The sequence below is a fragment of the Protomyctophum bolini genome (genome assembly GCF_963924005.1).
Source record: "Protomyctophum bolini genome assembly, chromosome: 9".
NCBI lineage: Eukaryota > Metazoa > Chordata > Actinopteri > Myctophiformes > Myctophidae > Protomyctophum > Protomyctophum bolini.
The window spans coordinates 33,666,921-33,687,060 of record NC_137870.1 but is presented as its reverse complement, the minus strand read 5'-3'; the positions used below and the strand labels follow the sequence as shown (position 1 = coordinate 33,687,060).

At 43.6% G+C, this 20,140-nt stretch overlaps 1 protein-coding gene across 3 annotated transcripts in view; it reads right to left on the bottom strand.

Annotated features, from left to right (window-relative positions):
• Positions 1-20,140, bottom strand: part of cadm1b (cell adhesion molecule 1b) — a gene marked incomplete at its 5' end in the record, with an annotated part of 137,624 nt that overhangs the window by 46,623 nt on the left and 70,861 nt on the right. For 2 of the 3 annotated variants that reach the window (XM_080771830.1, XM_080771832.1), the window contains one exon: positions 3,085-3,105. The exons of the other annotated variant lie outside the window; for it this stretch is intronic. In XM_080771830.1, coding sequence (XP_080627956.1) covers positions 3,085-3,105 — 21 coding nt within the window. The remainder of the gene's footprint in view (positions 1-3,084; positions 3,106-20,140) is intronic. 3 annotated transcript variants of the gene reach the window in all.

Below are 20,140 nucleotides of genomic sequence, written 5' to 3'. Positions count from 1 at the left end.
ACAACTGCTGTTCTAAATCCTTTAGACCCCTTATTGACCTCATACCAACCTTGAAACGTATACCTTAGTTACGTCACCAAGAATGGTGGTCCCCTATTGGCTGTTGATGGTGACGTAATCCAATGATGCTGGTCCCTGATTGGTCTACGGTCTTAACCCATTTAGACCTGACATCGAAATTTAAAGAATGTCTTCTAAATCATGACAGTTTTGACTCGGTGCCTATTTTTCAATAGCTAAAGTAGAATAGAATGCTTAAAACACCAAGAGGGGTTCCAACTTCCCACCCAAAATTTGTTAAACAAGGGTGGACACATACAGTACATACCCCGACATACATACCCAGCCGATCGCAGTACTTGCTTGTGCAAGTAATAAGAAATGAACCTCCTGTGGAGGAAAGCTCCTCAGACCTGTCTACTGCAATGAACAATCCATTTCATTCCCCATAGCGGCCAGAGGCAGATATTGGTTCGTTGACACAAAGAGTGTAATGGGTAAAAAAAAACATGTCCGAAAACCACACACCAGGCCATTAGTGTTTAAAGCTGTAAGCTTCAGTTTTCATTTCAAGGAGACGGTGGACCATAAAAAGAGAAATATGTAAATGTAAGCTTTGCTCAGTGATTAGCGCCCAATCAAATTGATGTTTGTTTTAGTGCATGAAATGTACACAGAAGTGTGCAATGAAACCAAGCGTGCTAGAGCAGTGAAGCTCAACCAGCTATACTTGAACTCAAACAAAACAGCAGGGGAGCCAAAAGCTCTGTGGAAATCTTTTGATGTCTGTATTATGTCAGTGATGTTAAAAGAAATACATTTGGCAGAAATTGGCACTGGCAGTCACACCAGCAACATACAGCAGCCTCAAAGAAGCAAGGTTATTCCATGCCCAATCTGATGGACCCAGAGATAGATACATTCTACCCCCTCCAATGTCCCAGCATACTGTAGGCTCATCTCCAATTCAAAACACACATAAATAACATCACTGTGATTAGCAATGGCATCAAAGTGAAAACAGGCCACATTGTGGAACATGGAGGGTTTCTGCGATCGGAGTAAACAGTTTCAATTGCCTTGGCATCCCGGTCATGATTGGGTGCAAATGAGGAGAGGCAGTCATTAATTCTGGGTGGTGGGAGGGTGGAGATGGGGAGCTGAGGTGTGGGCAGAGGCATGGCACAGATGACTGGCTGATAAATTCACACTCATTCCAGCAGCTGTCTGGGAGAGTAAAGTGCCTGTATCTTCTACACATGGCTGCCCTCCTGTCCCTGCATCACAACATACTGAAAGAAACATTAAGAGACGGCCTTCAGAGATCTGTCTGAGGAGATGTACAATCTTGTATCTGACATGAGCCACCCCATCAGCTCTATTCAACATGCAAAACAGCCCCATCTCCAGCAAATTTTATCAAGTGTTGACAAAACTGGTCTATAGCCTAGGTCCATCATCCATATAGGTTAGAACACAGGTATGTTTTAAACCAAGTTCCTTCTCCCTTTCAACATGTTCCCCTGTTGTTTTCATAACAAAAGACGGGAGACAGAAAAGGTCAGCAAAAAGAGCACTCTGACCCCTCTCCCCTGAGTCACTGCTGTCTGCAGTAGCGTTGTCCTTTCAGGGAACAATAGCAGCATGACAAATATAGTGTTTTTTAACAAGGAAATGTCCCCTTTTCTCTCTCCTTGCATGCTCCCTATTCACTGCTATATCAATCTCTTCCAGTTTGGTCCTCGTGATACAATTCTGCACCAAAGATGTTCATGAGTAACAAAACAGGACAGGATCCAATAATGGCAGTGGTGGCCGAACGGTTTGCGGAGCGGTCTTGATACCGGAAGGTCGCCAGTTCGAATCCCCAGACCGGCATGTTAAAATTACCACAGCTGAAGTGCCCTTGAGCAAGGCATTGAACCCCTACCATGAAATGTTCTATGAGCAGGGTGTGGCTGTAAACAAGCATCTCGAGCTTAGTCCACTTCCCTGGGTAAACAAAGAACTTTGCTTTGGCATGGCTTCTCTGTGGATTACATCATGTTGATGATCATGTCACACTGACACTGACACACTGAGATTATGAATTTACAAAATGTGGGAAAAATATTCACACACAAATATATGTAAACGCTATTCTGTGATTTACTTCCTTGGCTTATATGGCAGTTTGCACAAGACATTTGGTGGACATAATTACTAGTGCTTCATTTTCTTTCCTATGCTTGTGGACCACGGTTTCACATGTTTGATTCCCTGGCTTTCGTGTTCAAAACACAAACTCTGTTGCAAGTTCCAGATTCCATCTTGTCTAATGACGCTCACTCGACTCATCACATCAAACAAGATATCTCTAATAACGGCAGGGTTTCCCTGTGGATCTGTGATGTCATGTCGACGATGTAATATTGATGTCAGTGTGGAACTCCATAATGTGGATTGAACTCATTTCACAAAAGGTATATCATAATCTCATAATCTCAGAACTGAGATTAGGAGTTCAACTGGCAGCGTACACAAGAAAAGAAGCGCTGGTTTGTGAGATTGGATGTGAACAGACAAACACAGACTGACGTACAGGCATGCACGCACAGTTGCACACACACACACACACACACACACACACGTGCGTGAGTGCGTGAGTGCGTGCGCTTGCATGCATGCATGCGTGCGTACGCGTGTGTCCATTCGACTTTGCCACGTGGCCAGAGGTGGTGGCATGTAGCCTATATCCTCGGATGTCATGGTGTGATATTAGGTGGTAGTTGGTGTGAAATGTTTGAGGACGGCTCTCGTCTTTTCAGATATAATAAGGTCTGCCATATATATATATATATATAAATATAGTCCATAACTAATAATTCACATCACATTCACATTATCCCTTGATGCCTGAAGAGAGTAGACTGATACAGAATAAGAAGCGACAGTACTTTGAACACTTCACCGTATTCTCAGACACCGTATGGTAACCTCATGTAAATATCAATCATGGATGAAGGACAGACAGAGATAAACATTCAGTCAATGGAAACAGACAGAAACTGTATAATGTGAACAGCAAACAGACTGTAGTCCTACCTGTCATGGTTTCAGCAGCTCCTGTTGTGTTGCAGGCAAGGTGGAGAGAAAAAGAAAAGACAGGTTGTAAGCAGACAGAATAAGCACATACCCACAATTCAATGCTATATTTTACATTATAAGTGCATGGGATCCATCTAGTAATGGTTAAATACTTTATACTTAAATGCAACAGATGATCATTAAACTTATATAACACCGGCTATGCATTCTTCTACTCCCCCCCCCCCCCCCCCCCCCCCCCAGATCTACAGCCTATCAAACAATGTTTTTGTTCCGCAAGTTTGCGCTGTCGATGCAACAGCTTGAGGAACATCCAGGCTTTGTTTTAGCTCCTTGTCTCTGTTTGAGATTCCAACCAGCCCTGTGCTAGCCCATTTTGGGCGGGAACCCCTTTTGGTGTTAGCATTACGTTATGCTTTAGCTATTGAAAAATAGCAGATCTACAAGCTCATAGCGCGCCACCGAGTGGCACGCTACGAGCTTGTAGGTCTGCTATTTTTGAAAAATCAAAGAACGACTGACATAGACATTTTTAGAATCTGATCTCAGGTCAGAATGGGCTAGGGGAGCCCCTGGAGACACTCCCCTGGGACACGAATGCACGCTGGAGAGGAGAGCACCCGTTTGGAACAGTGCCCGCTCAGACCGGCATCTCACGGGGCATGGGAGACTGGCATGTTCCCTTGCAGCAGTGCTTGGGGCCTTTCCACTGGGGAATGGCCTCTATCATTCAGTGCCTACCATATTCATGAACCCCCCTCACTGCACACCCTTCTGCATTGTGATTCTCACAAACCATTTTTTATCATGTTAGCAACTGACACAGACTTCCACTTTGTTACTTTTTGTCTGCCCTGTGAAAGACGTATAGATGTGAGGGGCCTACGGTATGTGGTAGTGAAGTGCTGTCTCAGTTGTCATTGTTAGCGTAATAAGAGTGTAGTGCATGGCATATGTCCTTGTTATGCTCCTTTGTGCATCCTCATGTGTCAGCAATCCCCCACAGGACAGGAGTGATAACTGACAACAAATCACACACGATGGAGAATACATTCAGGCAGTATACAGTACGTACCAACAAAGGCCATGCACTATAAGAGGCGCACGATTCAATATAGTTGAATCAATACAGAGAGATGGAACACACGCACACACTCGCGCACGCACGCACACACGCACGCACGCACACGCACACGCACTCGCACACGCACGCACGTACAATGAAAAAACAATGTTCAAACCTAGAACCTTCAGCCTGGTGGAGTTAGTGAGGATTTTGATTTGCTTAAAGCAGCTCCTGCATGTTACTAAACAATAGAATTCTCTTCATGCTGTTCCTTGTATTAAATTAACTACATTTTGCAGAGAATTGCAGCAATAACACTGCTGGCGGCCTCTGGCTCGATGTGTAACAAGCTCGTCAACAGAGACAAGTATCTTAGCAGAGAGACGGCGGTGACACCATCCCTAACCCCCCAGTATGATCCACTTTCTCCTGGTGGCCTCGGAGAGTCAGTGCTATAAATAGCATTGAGGTGGCGTGTCTGCGCTGCTCCCCTGCCACCCCGCCGGTACCTGCAGCACATTAGGTAGGAGTTATGAGGTGCCAGCTCGCCTGTGATTAGATGTCATGCCTGTCGCTCTGCTTAGACAGCATTGATAGACAGATTTCAGGGGAAATGCGTGTGATGCCATTCGTGCGAGTGCGGCCACTGCACCAATCTGTCAATCACAGCAGGATAAGAGCAGACAAACCCCGTCCTCCAAATAATGTCTGCCCTTGTCTCCTCCACTCCTATCCCTTTACTATAGCCTACTCGTCCCATTCACAGGCTCTGTAGAGTGAGCCGGATGATGCCCAGACATGTAGAAGTGGAACGTTTCTGCTTTCTATAGACAAGTTATGTTGCATTTCATGTCAGAAATGCAGTTATTGTGAACACTTAGAAAGCGATGATTCTTGACTCTTGTGGTGCTCAATAGACTGTAAAGGGAATGAAGTGTTTTACCAAGCTATTCAACAGTACGGCATTCGTTTAACTCATTGTTGAATCTACGCTAAGCTATTTTTCAGTCAATGAGCCAGAATAATATTTCAGAAGACTGATGTCTGTGTAACAACGATGTCATAAAGCATCTCTCTCTCTCGCTCTCTCTCTCTCTCTCTGCATCATTTCTTCTCTGTGTGTGTGTGCGCACGTGTCCGTGTGTCGGGTTGTGTGTATATCTATTCATGTATAGGTGGAAGGTTATAGTAGGCTGTCTGCCATGCATATTCATTATATAGTGTGTGTGTGTGTGTGTGTGTGTGTGTGTGTGTGTGTGTGTGTGTGTGTGTGTGTGTGCGCACGTGTGTGTACGCATGTGTGTGTATACGTACGTCCACTAATTTACTACCTGTTCAGAAAGTGATATCCGGAGAATGCTAATTCTTGTTTCCCAAAGCGCACTGAAAACGGTATGACCTCCATTATAATACTGAAAAAATAATGTAGGATTGCGCCATCCAACTATTGTTTTCCTTCATTTTGATTCCGTTCAACAACCTCTCTGCCTTTGTTATTCTCAGCCACCTCCACAGTTACACAGCTCAATCCTGCAGGTATCTGCACAGCAATATCCTGCAGATAATTCATTTAACTCTCGCAGCTAGCTTAAATGAACTATCGGAGTTAAATTAACACATTTTGCTGCGTACCTGCCTGTGAGATATCAATGAAAGCACCTACCTAAAACACCACAGGGATTATTAACACTAATTCCTCCCCTGAGCAGAATTAGACATGTTAATCAATACTCTTACAAGAGCTGCTGAGATGTTCCCCTCTCCTGTAAGTAAACTATATGTAATAATAAAAATGAATTGCATTTTTATAGCGCTTTTCCAAGTGCTCAAATTGCTTTACAATGGTTAATTCATTCATACATTGGGAGGTGAAGCGGCGAACAGTCGATGCCAGCGTCCTCACTTCCCACATTCACACACCAATGGTGGCAAGCTCACACCGACCAACTCATTGGAGGCAATGTAGGGTTCAGTCAGTGTCTTGCCCAAGGACACTTCGACATGTGGACAGACAAACATCCTTTAAGTACTTCGCATTGCAGTCTTGGTACTTTTACTTAAGTAAAACATTTGAGTACTTTTTCCACCACTGCAGCTGGGGCTCAAGCAAAAACAATCACTGTGCCTTACTACCAAAACTATACAAAACTAAACTACCTGCATGGTTAAAAAATGTTTGGGATCTCCTGCATGGTGGAGACAACATCGTGCAGGAGACGTTGCTCAATGAATGGTTCATTCATTCATACATTGGGAGGTGAAGCGGCGAACAGTCGATGCCAGCGTCCTCACTTCCCACATTCACACACCAATGGTGTGTGAACACCAATGGTGTGTGAATGTAATTAATGTAATTAAATGTTCTTTTGGTTTCCTAATTCAGTGGTTCCCAAAGTGGGGTCCGGGGACCCCCAGGGGTACTTGAGGGAGTTCCAGGGGGGACCCAGCTAAATGATAATTTGGAACCAAATGGACCCTTATGGGTCTGTAACTCAGAGAGTGTACAAATGGAACCAAATGGACCCTAATGGGTCAATTTGGTTCCATTTGTACGCTATCAGAGTTAAATTAGCATTGATTTTACAATATAAATTGGGGGTCCCAGAAATAGAAATGCTATTAAATGGGGGTCCGTAGACTAATGCATGTCAACTTGAAATGAGACGGGTTGAAAATTACTGCTAGAGCCATAAAAGTCTTCTCTTATTGGGGTCCTTGGCATATAATTTTCAATGGGCGTCCCCGGGCTAATGAGTGTCAATTTGGGGGTCCTTGACATGAAAAAGTTTGGGAAACCAGTGTCCTAATTAACACACTGCCTACCTGAGTGATATAATCATTCACTGTAACCAAACTGTGGCTGGAGGGATGTGGTGCTTTCCAGATAAAGTATACAGGGAAAACAATTTGGTTTGAGAGCAGAGTAGGCCCCCACTTGAACCCTAATTCCGAACATGCTGCAGAAATAGCAGATCTACTGTACATGCTCAAATCGTATCGCGTTGTGGCATGTCAGCTTATACAGTATAGTAGATCTGCTATTTTTAGCAAAGAGATTTGGGGCTCCATTTTCGCCACTGCTAAACCCCTTATCCCTAAACTTCTTTGCCTTTTTTTTTTTTTTTTTTTTTACTATTTTGCAATTTTCTTTTGAATAGTTCAACTAGCCAATCTACATTGACACGTTGTGAGCTTGTAGACTGGCCATTTTAACTATTCAGAAATGTTTTGCAAAATAGTAAATAAAGGCAAAGAAGTTTAGGGATAAGGGGTTTAGCGGTGACGAAAATGGAGCCCCTGGTGCTATATAGAACTATATAGAACTGTATTGATGAGTATTTTTCCTTCCTTAAATTTGATGGATCAATTAAAACAAAGCAAATACCATTAAGACTTAACAAAAAAGTCACAAGGACAGGGGCTCAAACCCCCTTGAGCCATATCGGTGCATGTGCCTGGATCGAGGGACATATGGTAGGCAGCATGTTTTCTGCCATAGTATATTATACCTTTACGTATAGCAGATGATGAACAACAGGTGCGAGTTATATAGGAACAAATCTCAGTGTCATTTAGTGTCATCTCCCATTTAGTGTAAAATATTTACATTGTAAGAAGAACCTCTAATCTCTCAGGACAAAAATAATTAATGAAGTCGTCATGGTACAGAAGAATACATGCAGTGACATACTGTCAGATGTGGCTGCGACAGTAGAATACATGCAGTGACATACTGTCAGATGTGGCTGCGACAGTAGAATACATGCAGTGACATACTGTCAGATGTGGCTGCGACAGTAGAATACATGCAGTGACATACTGTCAAATGTGGCTGCGACAGTAGAATACATGCAGTGACATACTGTCAGATGTGGCTGCGACAGTAGAATACATGCAGTGACATACTGTCAGATGTGGCTGCGACAGTAGAACACATGCAGTGACATACTGTCAGATGTGGCTGCGACAGTAGAATACATGCAGTGACATACTGTCAGATGTGGCTGCGACAGTAGAATACATGCAGTGACATACTGTCAGATGTGGCTGCGACAGTAGAATACATGTTGCAGTGACATACTGTCAGATGTGGCTGCGACAGTAGAATACATGCAGTGACATACTGTCAGATGTGGCTGCGACAGTAGAATACATGCAGTGACATACTGTCAGATGTGGCTGCGACAGTAGAATACATGCAGTGACATACTGTCAAATGTGGCTGCGACAGTGCGTTTATTTTTTTTCAACCAAACAAAGTTCGATTCATGCATTATTTTGGTTGAAGTAAAAACTGAAAAGATGTGTTCAATTATTTTTTACATGGCTGTCATGTTGGATAGTGGATACAGCAAAAATCCAAGCAGCGCAGCAGGTGCTCTGACACCCCGCTGAATTCAGCGATTGACCAATCAGAAGCAAGCATTCAACAAAGCCGTGTCATTCTGAGAGCCTCGTTCAGAAGCATTACTATTCAAGCACTCAAAGTCATACAGATTTCCAGGAATGGCAATAACTTAAATGGCCCAATATATCTCATACCAGTGTCAGTTTTGTTGCTAGCTAGAAAGACATTCCTTTTTTGCTGTGGGCAAGATCATCCACTGTGTTCAGTTAGCAGGATGGCAGTGTGCAACAAACCCGCACAGGGCTGCATAAAACAGATCTCGGGGAAAGCTTAACCTCTGACTGTGCATCATCATGTCACATATATTCAGACTGCCTCTTTCGATGACTCTTTTGTTTTTCCTTCTGAGAGACATCATCCATGGCCCAGCCAGGTGCATATGTGGTACCGTACCGCACGGTAGGAGACAGACCGTCTGAATCATCTACTCACACCTCGGCCCACATCGTAATATGCAGAGCTTTGCAAATCAAAGCCGCCCCCTCCAAAAAAAAGCCTTTTGGGGAAAGTGTTCTGTGTGCTAAATTCTACACTGGTTTTGGAGTCATTGTTATACGATGTGCAAAGGAACTCGCATACACAAGCTATGTTCACGGAAGCAGTGGTGTGGATGTGTGCATGTAGGTGTACTGTATATGTGTGCAACTGTGCATGCACATCCATGTGACTATGAGCACGTATACGTGCCTGTCTTACTGTCAGTATCTGTGTGTTCATCATTCAAATAAAATAGAATTCTGTCCGTTTAGCTATAAAATTATGTCAGGGAATAGGGATATACAGTATATGTCTTTCATTTGCATTGCATCTCCCCCCCCCCCCCCAAGCTTTTATTTTCGTTCGAGTAATAGTACAACTCTAATAGTATTACTTATAATAATGTAATTAAAGATAACTTCATTCAGATTTATTTATTTTTATTTCATTTTCCAGATTTTTTTTTCTTCTTTTTTTTAGATTTTCATTGGTGGGCCAGTCATAATGGTCCCGCGGGCCTGATGTGGCCCGCGGGCCTGAGGTTGAGTATCACTGCTGTACATGAATCTCAGCAGTCATGTGACAATATTCATCAAAAGCATTTTGGTATTCCATACTGTCTGTAATTGGCTTCATGAACGAAACATCCAACAACTCTCACACTTTTACTTCTGCCCACAGGGGTCAAACATGCCCACAGGGGTCAAACAAAGTTGAACGTGTGTCGTAGAAACGCTATTTCTCCCCACACCCTCGGGTCCTGATGGCTGCAAGCCATGACTTACACAGTCCTTGGTAAGCAACAAAGTCACGTGGAATTATACATTCTGCAGAGTGCCACTTTCTAGTTGTGTATATGTATGTATTTATGTATATGTACACTGCATGTTAATGTGCAATGCATACTGTAAATTATTGCATCTGCATGTGTGTGCATACACTTGTAGGCGCGTGTGCACAAATGCATATATTATTATGCATACCACATGACATGTTGTGTACGATTGCATGTGTGTATGTGCCTGTGAGCATTCATGCAGATAATTAATTAATGCGCCTGCGTGCGTGCGTGCGTGCACGCCTGCGCATGTGTTTTACCGTGGACTGTTTCTGTGAGTGCACATGTGTGTGCTTTTTAGACATAATTAGGACATTGGGAGAAGCTTGTGACACACTTGTCAGTGTCCCAGCCTTCCCAGTGGAAAGGAGCTGGTCAGTAGGGTGGATGCAGGTCAAGGGCCAGCTGCTGCAGCACTGCTCACTGTCTGGAAGCACTCCGACAATATTAAATCACTGAGGCCTAAGCCAAGATGTTCCCTCGTTTACAGGGAACACCGAAGCCTCCACACAGGGATGTTGTGAGTTGTGACTAATTCATGCTGCTGAAACGCTATGCTCTCACAACATAAAATATGAAGTGGCCATAATAAATTATGATGCCACACAGGCATTGTTTTTAAATGACTGAATGTGTTTGTTGCACTTTGACTTACGGCAAAAATAAATAAATAGTACCATCAGCCCCGGCAGCAAGAATTACAACATTGTGCTGTTAATAAATCTTTGTGGTCTTATACAGTAAGTCCTGTACTCATGCTTCCAACAGAGAGGCTCTATTACAACATGAGACATTTTAAATACAGCACCCATGGGAATGCACGGCCCATGACCTTGGTGACGACGTGCTATTAATTCCATTGATGGATTATTATGATTATCACAACAATAACACGTGGGTGTTTTTTCCCCTGCTCCGCTCTCCGCAGCACCTGGGCCCCTTTTCTCTCTTGCTGCCTCTGCTCATAATACTCACAATCACATCCATCAGCCCAAAATGTAACCGCATCCAGGGACAATAAACATCTCCATTTGTTTGGAGTTGCAATGTCTTCCACGCGCCTCAATCAGACACCTGTCACACACACACACACACACACACACACACACACACACACACACACACACACACACACACACACACACCTGCTACCTCAGTGCTATAAGAGAAAGGGCTGAGTGGGGCGCCCCTTTGTTTCCTCACAGAGTTTATAATCAGCATGCTGTTTCCAATCTTCTACCACCATTTTTCAATTTCCCATTTCCCTTTTCTCAGTCAAATCACTGCTATCAATCAGGTATGTATGTATGTGTGAGCTGGGACACGCACATAGAGGGACAGACAGAGAGAGAGAGAGAGAGTGTGTGTGTGTGTGTGTGTGTGTGTGTGGGGGGGGGGGGGGGGTGAGAGGGAGAGAGCAGAGAGGTTTCTTGATGGAACCATCTCTAGCCCCAGGCCCCATTAGCCAGAGATTGTAGGAAGTGTGTGTGTGTGTGTGTGTGTGTGTGTGTGTGTGTGTGTGTGTGTGTGTGTGTGTGTGTGTGTGTGTGTGTGTGTGTGTGTGTGTGTGTGTGTGTGTGTGTGTGTGTGTGTGTGTGTGTGTGTGTGTGTGTGTGAAAGAATGCACACCCTCCCAGTGTGTCTGTCAATACAAGGCCATTTCCCAACTCCCACAACATCGAAATGAGGTGCAATAGCTGCTGCTGACATTGCCTTCTATATTTGAGTTCTCCTAAATGGATATTCAACACAGTTAATTTCATTCTGCATTGTGCTGGCACTGTACCGCCATCAAGACGAGCATCACCGAGTGAGTCACAACACAATTACTGTACAACCGCCAGTCCGCCACACAATGTCTCATCCATATCTGCATACCATCCAGTGAGGATGCCTTCGGGAAGAGCACAACGGATTGATGTTCTCAGTCAATAGAAAGCGTGCCACAACAGATGCACGGGCACTTGTTATCTGGAGTCATATTGATCACACGTGACAAAAGGCGCCCGTGCTGCGCTGACTGGCTTTGAGGAGAGGAAACTGACTCTCTGCTTTTGATAGTCTCGTCGTTTCATCTGACACGGCGAACGCTACCGCAGACGGAATACAAAGTGCTCTGTTTCTATACGTGAGAGGTGAATTACCTGCAAACGGAAATGGCGGGAAAAAGACACGCACGCAAACAAACACACAGTAGGCTAGTCCGGGTTTATGCCGACGTGGCAATATGCTCCGTAGTGTTTTACAGAGTGCATTGATTAAAAGGGAGATCTATTTGAAGTGGCGTGCAAAATGGCAGCCATAGTAAATTCACAATGGCAGGGTAATATACGGCTTCACTGCTTTCATTTATTCACAGCTTGACATTTCCTCCCTTGCACACAGAGTGTGCTCTAACTGTGTGCCAATGGCCACATCATTTAGACTGGACCCACATGAATATTTAACATTAGCGCCTGGCTCGTGGCTCCCAGAAAATGAATTATTTTTAGTGAGCTTTGCAGAGACAACCTGGAAAACTCTCACAATGGTGATGAATCACTGGGGAGTTTATGTTGTATTAAACCTGCAAAACAAATGGCTATCAATCATTTGAAGTTGCCATTCTTGGCAGCTAGACATCCCCTTTCAGATAGTGTGTGTGTGTGTGTGTGTGTGTGTGTGTGTGTGTGTGCGTGTGCGTGTGCGTGTGCGTGTGTATGTTTTTATTTTTTGAAGGATCGGCTGCCAGAGCCTTGGATATGTATAGCTATGTATGTAAGCTGCTTCTTCTTCTGCTACATTATTGTACACTGTAGAATAGAACAGTGTATACAGACAGAATGAGCAGCAAAGTATGAAACAGTGACTGCAGCTTTAAGTACCGGTATTCAATAAAGTTTTTTGGTTAAACTAGAACTAAAACTAAACTAAACTAAAATCTATAAGTCTATATAAGGTCATATGCATTTGATACCATTGCAGAGGGAAACACGTTTGCTTCATCAAAATGAAAAGGTTTGACATTATAGCGACGAGAGATTAAAGCAGGAGTAATTAAATCAGCCCTTTCTGCACCCCCCTCCCCCACTTGTCATAAGTAGGTTTCATTTGATTGGAAGTAATTATCTTAACACTGCTAATTTACCCTTGATAGCAACCACATATAGCCTTTAGATAGGCTGCCAATCATCCCGTTTAAATGTAATGTTTCTATGGACTCACAGACACGCACCTGCACGCACTCACTCACTCACACACACACACACACACACACACACACACACACACACACACACACACACAACCTAGAGCTTGTGAGACAAATAGAGTTTAAAAATTCTCCAATAACTTGACGGTTTCATTAAGAAAGATTACTGTGGCCCTGAAGTTCTAATCTTCCAGATAAAGTAAAATCGTTTTTACAACCATTCCACTTCATTTCCAACAACATACAACCTGAGATGAGATTTGGCTTCTCTAATTGCCTCAATTGATTAACACGAAACTATTCTGGCAGGCGGAGCAGGGCAAAGTAGAGTCGAGCGACTGTGGACACAAGATTCAGGGTGAGATATCTCTGAGTGGCCCAGCACAGAGTCAGAGGGATAGTCCTGCTTGCTAGCAAGACGAGACTCAGTGTGGTCGCTAATGCCTGAATTATTCTTTGTCGTACAATGATGCCAGAAATAGCCAATACACAAGCTCACAATGTAAGTAAGTAAGTACATTTTATTTATATAGCACTTCTCACAGAGAGAACTCACAAAGTGCTTTACATGCAGAAATAAAAACAAAGAAAAGCAAACAGAATAGTACTCAACAAAAAACAAGAACATACAATTGATCTAAGAAAAAGAACACCGCAAAATAAACAATACACATGGAAAACCATCATGTTACATTAGGAAATGCTTGTGCAAATAGCAAAGTTTTGAGTTGATTCTTAAAAATGTCCACCGAGGCTGCGGATCTCAACGCCTGTGGGAGGGCATTCCACAGTGTGGGCGCTACAACCTGAAAGGCTCTGTCACCGTTTGTTTTTCGTTTGGTGCTTGGAACTATTAAGAGACCCTGATCCGCAGACCTTAGGGCACTCTCTGGCACGTAACGTTGGACTAGGTCAGTTAGATATAATGGAGCCTGACCATTTAGAGCTCTATATGTGAGCACCAGGACCTTGAAATTAACCCTGAATTTAACCGGAAGTCAGTGTAAAGAGGCTAAGATTGGGGTGATGTGGCACCTTCTACTGGTCCTGGTTAGCAGTCTGGCTGCAGCATTTTGAATAAACTGGAGGCGATCCGTGGTTGATTTGTTTAAACAGGTGAAGAGTGAATTGCAGTAGTCCAAACGTGAGGAAACAAAAGCGTGGATGATCACTTCTAGTTCAGGGAAGTAGACCAGTGAGCAGAGTTTTGCAATATTCCTGAGGTGGAAAAAATGTGCGGGTGACTTGTGAGATGCGAGTGTCAAGATGCATGTTTGATTCAAATTTATGTACACTTGGGTGTGAGTGACAAGAGCTTGGGTTGAGTAATTTTGCGTTCAGATCTCCGACGACAAAGCAAACCGTGCACCATGTCATTTTCAATGTACTGTAAAGGTGCGTTACTGCGTTCAGACTCTAATTTAAATATTCGCCTCGGTTCGTCCCGTTTGTGCTGCACCAGGTCGTGGCGCTCGCGCAACTTCTAGCCTTTATTGCATTGACTTTGTATGTAATCTCGCCGGTCAAACCATCCAAGTCTGAACACACCTTAAGTCGCTGACATGAAGCTGGCAAGATATATAGCTGGCACGTGTGCAGAACAGACATCATACATTTTGTGGGACCCTCAACATTTTCTTTTTAAAAGCTCCAAGGCTATACTGGAGGCATAAACCAATCACAATTTCAGAGGAAGCGGTTTTACCATTTCCACTTCCCTTGCCTTCTCTCCCGAAAGTTGCTGGTGCCGACTATGGTAAATGTTGCTGTCTGGTCGAGCACCATTGAAGGGCCACTCTGCGACAATGTAGCTGGCCACACTTGACTGTTTAGTAGTTTTGTTGCCTGTAGTCTGAAGGCACAGTAGGTGGTAAGAGTTCAGTGATTCATTTATTTATTGGTTGGGTTAGTGTCAGACGTGAGGGAGGTGGAGACGACAGCAAATGTGAGTTTGTGAGCATGTCATTATCTCAACCCGTAGGTGTCTCAAGATTGCTGGAGTGTGTGTGTGTGTGTGTGTGTGTGTGTGTGTGTGTGTGTGTGTGTGTGTGTGTGTGTGTGTGTGTGCGTGTGCAAAAACTTTGCGCACAAATCCATGACTGAATCCATATTCAGTGAACGAATGTGGCTTTGCGTCTGTATAAAGGTGTTGTGAGGGGAAAAAACATCAAAAAACTGCTGCTGATTATGTATTTATGTGTATTGTGCGTGCGTGTGTGCATGAATGCGTGTGTGTGTGCATGCATGAGTGTGCTGAGTGAGTACTGCCTACACACCGAGCCTGTTAAAAAGCAGAGGCACAGGGGGACAGATGCATCTCTCTCTGTGCCCAACATGAAACACAGGAAACAGGCTCTTTGATCATTACCTGCCTGCCAGTCTACCCTCCACTGGGACAGCCCATTACTGCTGCTGATGTGCTGTTCTGACAGCCCAGAAAGACACATGCAAACTCATAACTGAAATGAGGGAAAACAGCACAACTACCAGCGCAAATCGTGTCATCATTCAAACATGTCCCCATTGAGATATAACCACCAGTAATATCAGTAATTCACAAATGAGGAGACCACGGGTCTGCTGGTAATGCTGTGTGAATATGAAATGTGCTGTGCTGACTCTGACTCAAATCCCAACTGTTTCAAAGTGAAACTGTTAGGCTGCAGCAATAGCAGTGAATAAATGTGGTTCTGCGTGCTGCATCAGTTTCAATTTCAGCAATAGTACATTTCAATTTCAATTCACATCACTACAATATCCCGTCTGGATTGGATAGCACAATGACTCGGTGACTAACACATTTGCCTCACAGCATGAAGTTCCTGGGCTTGAAGAGGTAAACCACCCGTGTTCAGGTGGGGTTTCCTACAGGTGTAGGAAAGTACAGTATAAAGAGAACATCACCTTTGAAAGTAATAGCTGAAAACCTCATAAGATGGCGGCACATTTACTATTGCATTGTAAAATGAAATGTGTTGCTATATCAGATGCTGTCAGTTAGATATAACTGACAGCTACTGATATAGCCCCAGTATGTTCCCTCAGCACTACTAGCTCCGAGATGAGGTCACACCCTGGGCCCCTCCCACGGCGGATCAGAAACGGCGCATGTTTCCACAAGGAACGCTTCTTACCCTTTTCTGCACAATGAATCCAAAAGGGTTACGAAAGTTTGGAGCGGCCAAGAAAATCCAAGTTTAAATCGTTAAACGAGCATTTAAATCGGTTGTTTAGTCAGCCGCTGCCATGTTTATCAAGGAAGTCGTGCGTGTGCACGTGCATGTCGAGTGAACTTAAGACAGTTGGAAATGTAATTACACATTCGACCAGGGGAGGCGCCGGGGAGGCGCTAAAGCTTTTCAACTTCCTTGAAACACTGTCTGTGACTAGGTGTACTAGTGTAGCTTTGCATCTGTTGCATCTGCCCGTGTGAATGCAGCATAACGTTGTGGCAGGATATGAACGTCCGTTCCCTCCAAGCACCATCCCCCCCCCCCCCCCACCCCACCCCCCCCCCCCCCATCAGCCCCCCCCCCGCTGTGCGCACCAAACGACATGGCCAGGTGCTCCTTTGAGTACTAGCCCAAAATAATAATGTGCACCCCTGGATATAACCGTTTATTTAAGGTCAAATGAAATTTGGCAGAAATGTCATGTTCTGTAGATAATAAGATGTCATGTGTGCTTCTGGTACCATGTGACATGGCAGGCATTGAGCCAGCCAGAGTCTTGAGAGCGTACTTAATCACTGGAACATATTAATTCAGACAGCCACACTCACTGATAAACATTAACCACATTAACACTGCTGTTCCTATGTTGGGCATGTTATATTATTGTATGCGGAAATTCTCAAAAATAGCCTATAGGCCTATATTTAACAACTAAAATATTATGTACTCCATTGTACGACAAATAGTAAAATGCGACATGTTGTCACCTTGTAGATGTTTGTTATTTTTTGCCCATAATTACATGCCTAAATCAAGATGCGAGGCTGAAAGACATACTCTGTCGTATGTCTGTGTCTGTGGAGAGAGAGAGAGAGAGAGAGAGGGGGGGGGGGGGGGGGGGAGACGGGGAGGGGGAGAGAGAGAGGGGGGGAGACGGGGAGGGAGAGAGAGAGAGAGGGGGAGGGAGAGAGAGAGACAGGGAGGGAGAGAGAGAGAGAGAGGGAGGGAGAATTTGCTAATCTGTGGTACAATTTTGCTGACACATAGACAGATTAGTCACGCCTCTCATTTGGAATCAATCCTGCATCTACACGCTCAGCGCTATAGCTTGATTGGAGGGGGATAGTATGTTACCTCAGGGATGTATTGGCCTGTCAACAGGGCAGTGGGAGTCACACAGAAGAACGTGGCACACACGCACGCATGCATGCACACGCACACGCACACGCACACACTATCAGAGAGAACCAAAGAGGAGACAGACCAAAGAGGAGACAGAGAGGCACACAGTGAGAGAGAGAAATAGAGAGAGAGGCCAGGGAGAGGGAAGAGGATTAGCAAGGGAAATTTGGGGAAATCTTCAGAGAAAGTGTCTGAAGCTTTAACGCTCCCATGGGCTGATGACACTGACACAGACACAAGTAGTGGAAAACTCCCCGGCAGGCAGCTACTGTATGAATCACTGGTCTCCTGACCAGAATATATCTCACAGTCAGTGCAATGACAATACTGCAAATCACAGGAGGACGGCCTGTTTTAACACTCCTTTGGAGGGTTCGCAGCGCTCCAGGAGAAGATCAGGGATATAGAAGGCTGTTTGCTTTAGTGTTTAGTCAGTACTGGGAGCTAGCACCGTGATGTCTGTATAAATACTCAGTGTTGTCGTCAGCTCTGTGCTGCTGCTTGGTTCCATCCCAAACCCCGAGCATCAGCATTATGTCCTAAGCTGCAGGGCTAACAGACACGCTTGAAGCACAGTTGTGTGTCTCTCTGCCTAGTCTTGGTTTTCAGAGTGCTATATAAGCCAACTTTGTTCCTGGATATTATATTGCCATCATAACCTGTCCTCATACATATGTACTGCAGGCTACATGTACAGTATGTGCTTACGGTTGGAAGGAGGCGTGGTTCACTGGCTAGCTGAGACGATGCACCATGCAATAATCTATCTAGTACAAATTACATCTGAGGCTAATAATAATTATTATTATTTATTTATTTATTTATTTATTGACAATGATCATAGGGCAGAGATTATTTATTTAAGTCAGTTTTTCCAAATGTCTCCTTGCTGTTGTATATTATATGAATGCATAATGTGTACTGTAGACTAATAGCTTTCATTCCCTAATACGATTACCAGAGTCAATTACAACAAAGAAAAAATACCGCCTGGCAATAACACAGGCTTGTATAATGAGGTAAAATAAAGGCTAAACGAATCCCAAATCAGAGGTGCCATGGGAGTGGGGGATGTGGAAGGAATGTGAACAATAAGCTCAATCATCCAGCATAGGAATTGGCCACTGACACATTACACACATAGCTTATTGTAAAGCTCATTATTGCTGCAAAGCACACAATCAGTCAATCAACTTCAGCAGCAGGGCACCAAGGTATATACAGTACAGTAGCTGTGTCAGGATCAAGCTGTACACACACTGTTATACTCTGATCACTCACAGGCTGGACTCGGATTCAACAATCTAGTCATAACATGTGACAATTTTTCTCTGGCGTTTCAATCTTTGATGGATGCTGTCAGCTGTGATGCTTTAATTTCCCAAAAATAAAAGATCACCTCCATGTGAAGTGAGGGGCGCTCGTATCATCGTGATGTAAAATAGACACTATCCCTATTTGCTCAGACACTATGGCGTAAAATCCTCCATTCATTGTCAATGGATATATGTACTGTTTGTTTAAAACAAAAAGTTGGATGTGGATGGGAATCAACACAAACACCCATGGTTAGACATGAAAGGACGGAGATATTTCCAAACTGACAGTTCAAAGTGTGTCATGGAGACGATATTAAGAAGCCTTAGTCACTACACCTGTAATCCACTGTTAATACTCAGTCACCACGACTGCATAATTTCATGCATCTGCGGACCTTATTGAATGCGGAGATGTACAAAGGCAAGGTTGATCCATTTCTGGCGCCGCTGCACTCCCAATGTGATCCTAGCAACAAAGACTTGCAGCTGCTTTATCTCCAGGTAGATATGTTTTTGTTGAAGCTAGTTCGTCTGTCTTGCTCCAGCACACCAAGAGGAAGAATTCTGTCTACAAGGCTCGGCTCATGAATATATCAGTGTCATTACCCATCAGCAGCTGTTTCATCATGACAACTATTCTGGGAACTGGCACGTCGTACCTCAATGTTTTCCCTGTCCAACTCATTGTCTCATTATTTCAACTCAGCGCTTTGTTTTTATTGCCTGCTCCAAAACACAGAGCTTGTTCTCCATTTGGTAGGTAGGTGGTGTATCCTTAAATGTGAGCCCCTGTATTGACAGTATAGCAATCATAGCATGAAAGACTAACTTGCTGCTGAAGATATTTTACTCTTAACTTTTAATCTATCTATCTATCTATCTATCTATCTATCTATCTATCTATCTATCTATCTATCTATCTATCTATCTATCTATCTATCTATCTATCTATCTATCTATAGTATCTATCTATAGTATCTATCTATTTATTTATCAATTTTCCATGTAAGACAGTTTGTATAATCAATTTAAACAATACTTAAAAATAGCTTTTTCGTGTTTAAACAATATTGGCTTGTCTTCTTCTTGTCTTTTTCGGCACACTCAATAGAAGCAGTGCACTTTCACACATGCAAAGAAACGCACAGATGTGTGAGCAGCGTGACAGGCTGCGAAGGAGAGAGACATCATAATATGTCTCTCAGCCACACAAAAATGTAGAATAGTTTGTCCATAGACCATATTATGGTACAAACTATTCTAATTTTTTTTAAATCAACCCCAAATATTCAAATTCCATTAATTTACAGTAGGTGTTAGATGAAATCTATTTCAGGCCCCAATCCTGTGATTATGTCATCACAGGTGTTAATGTAATTATATCCCAACCTGTGATTTCT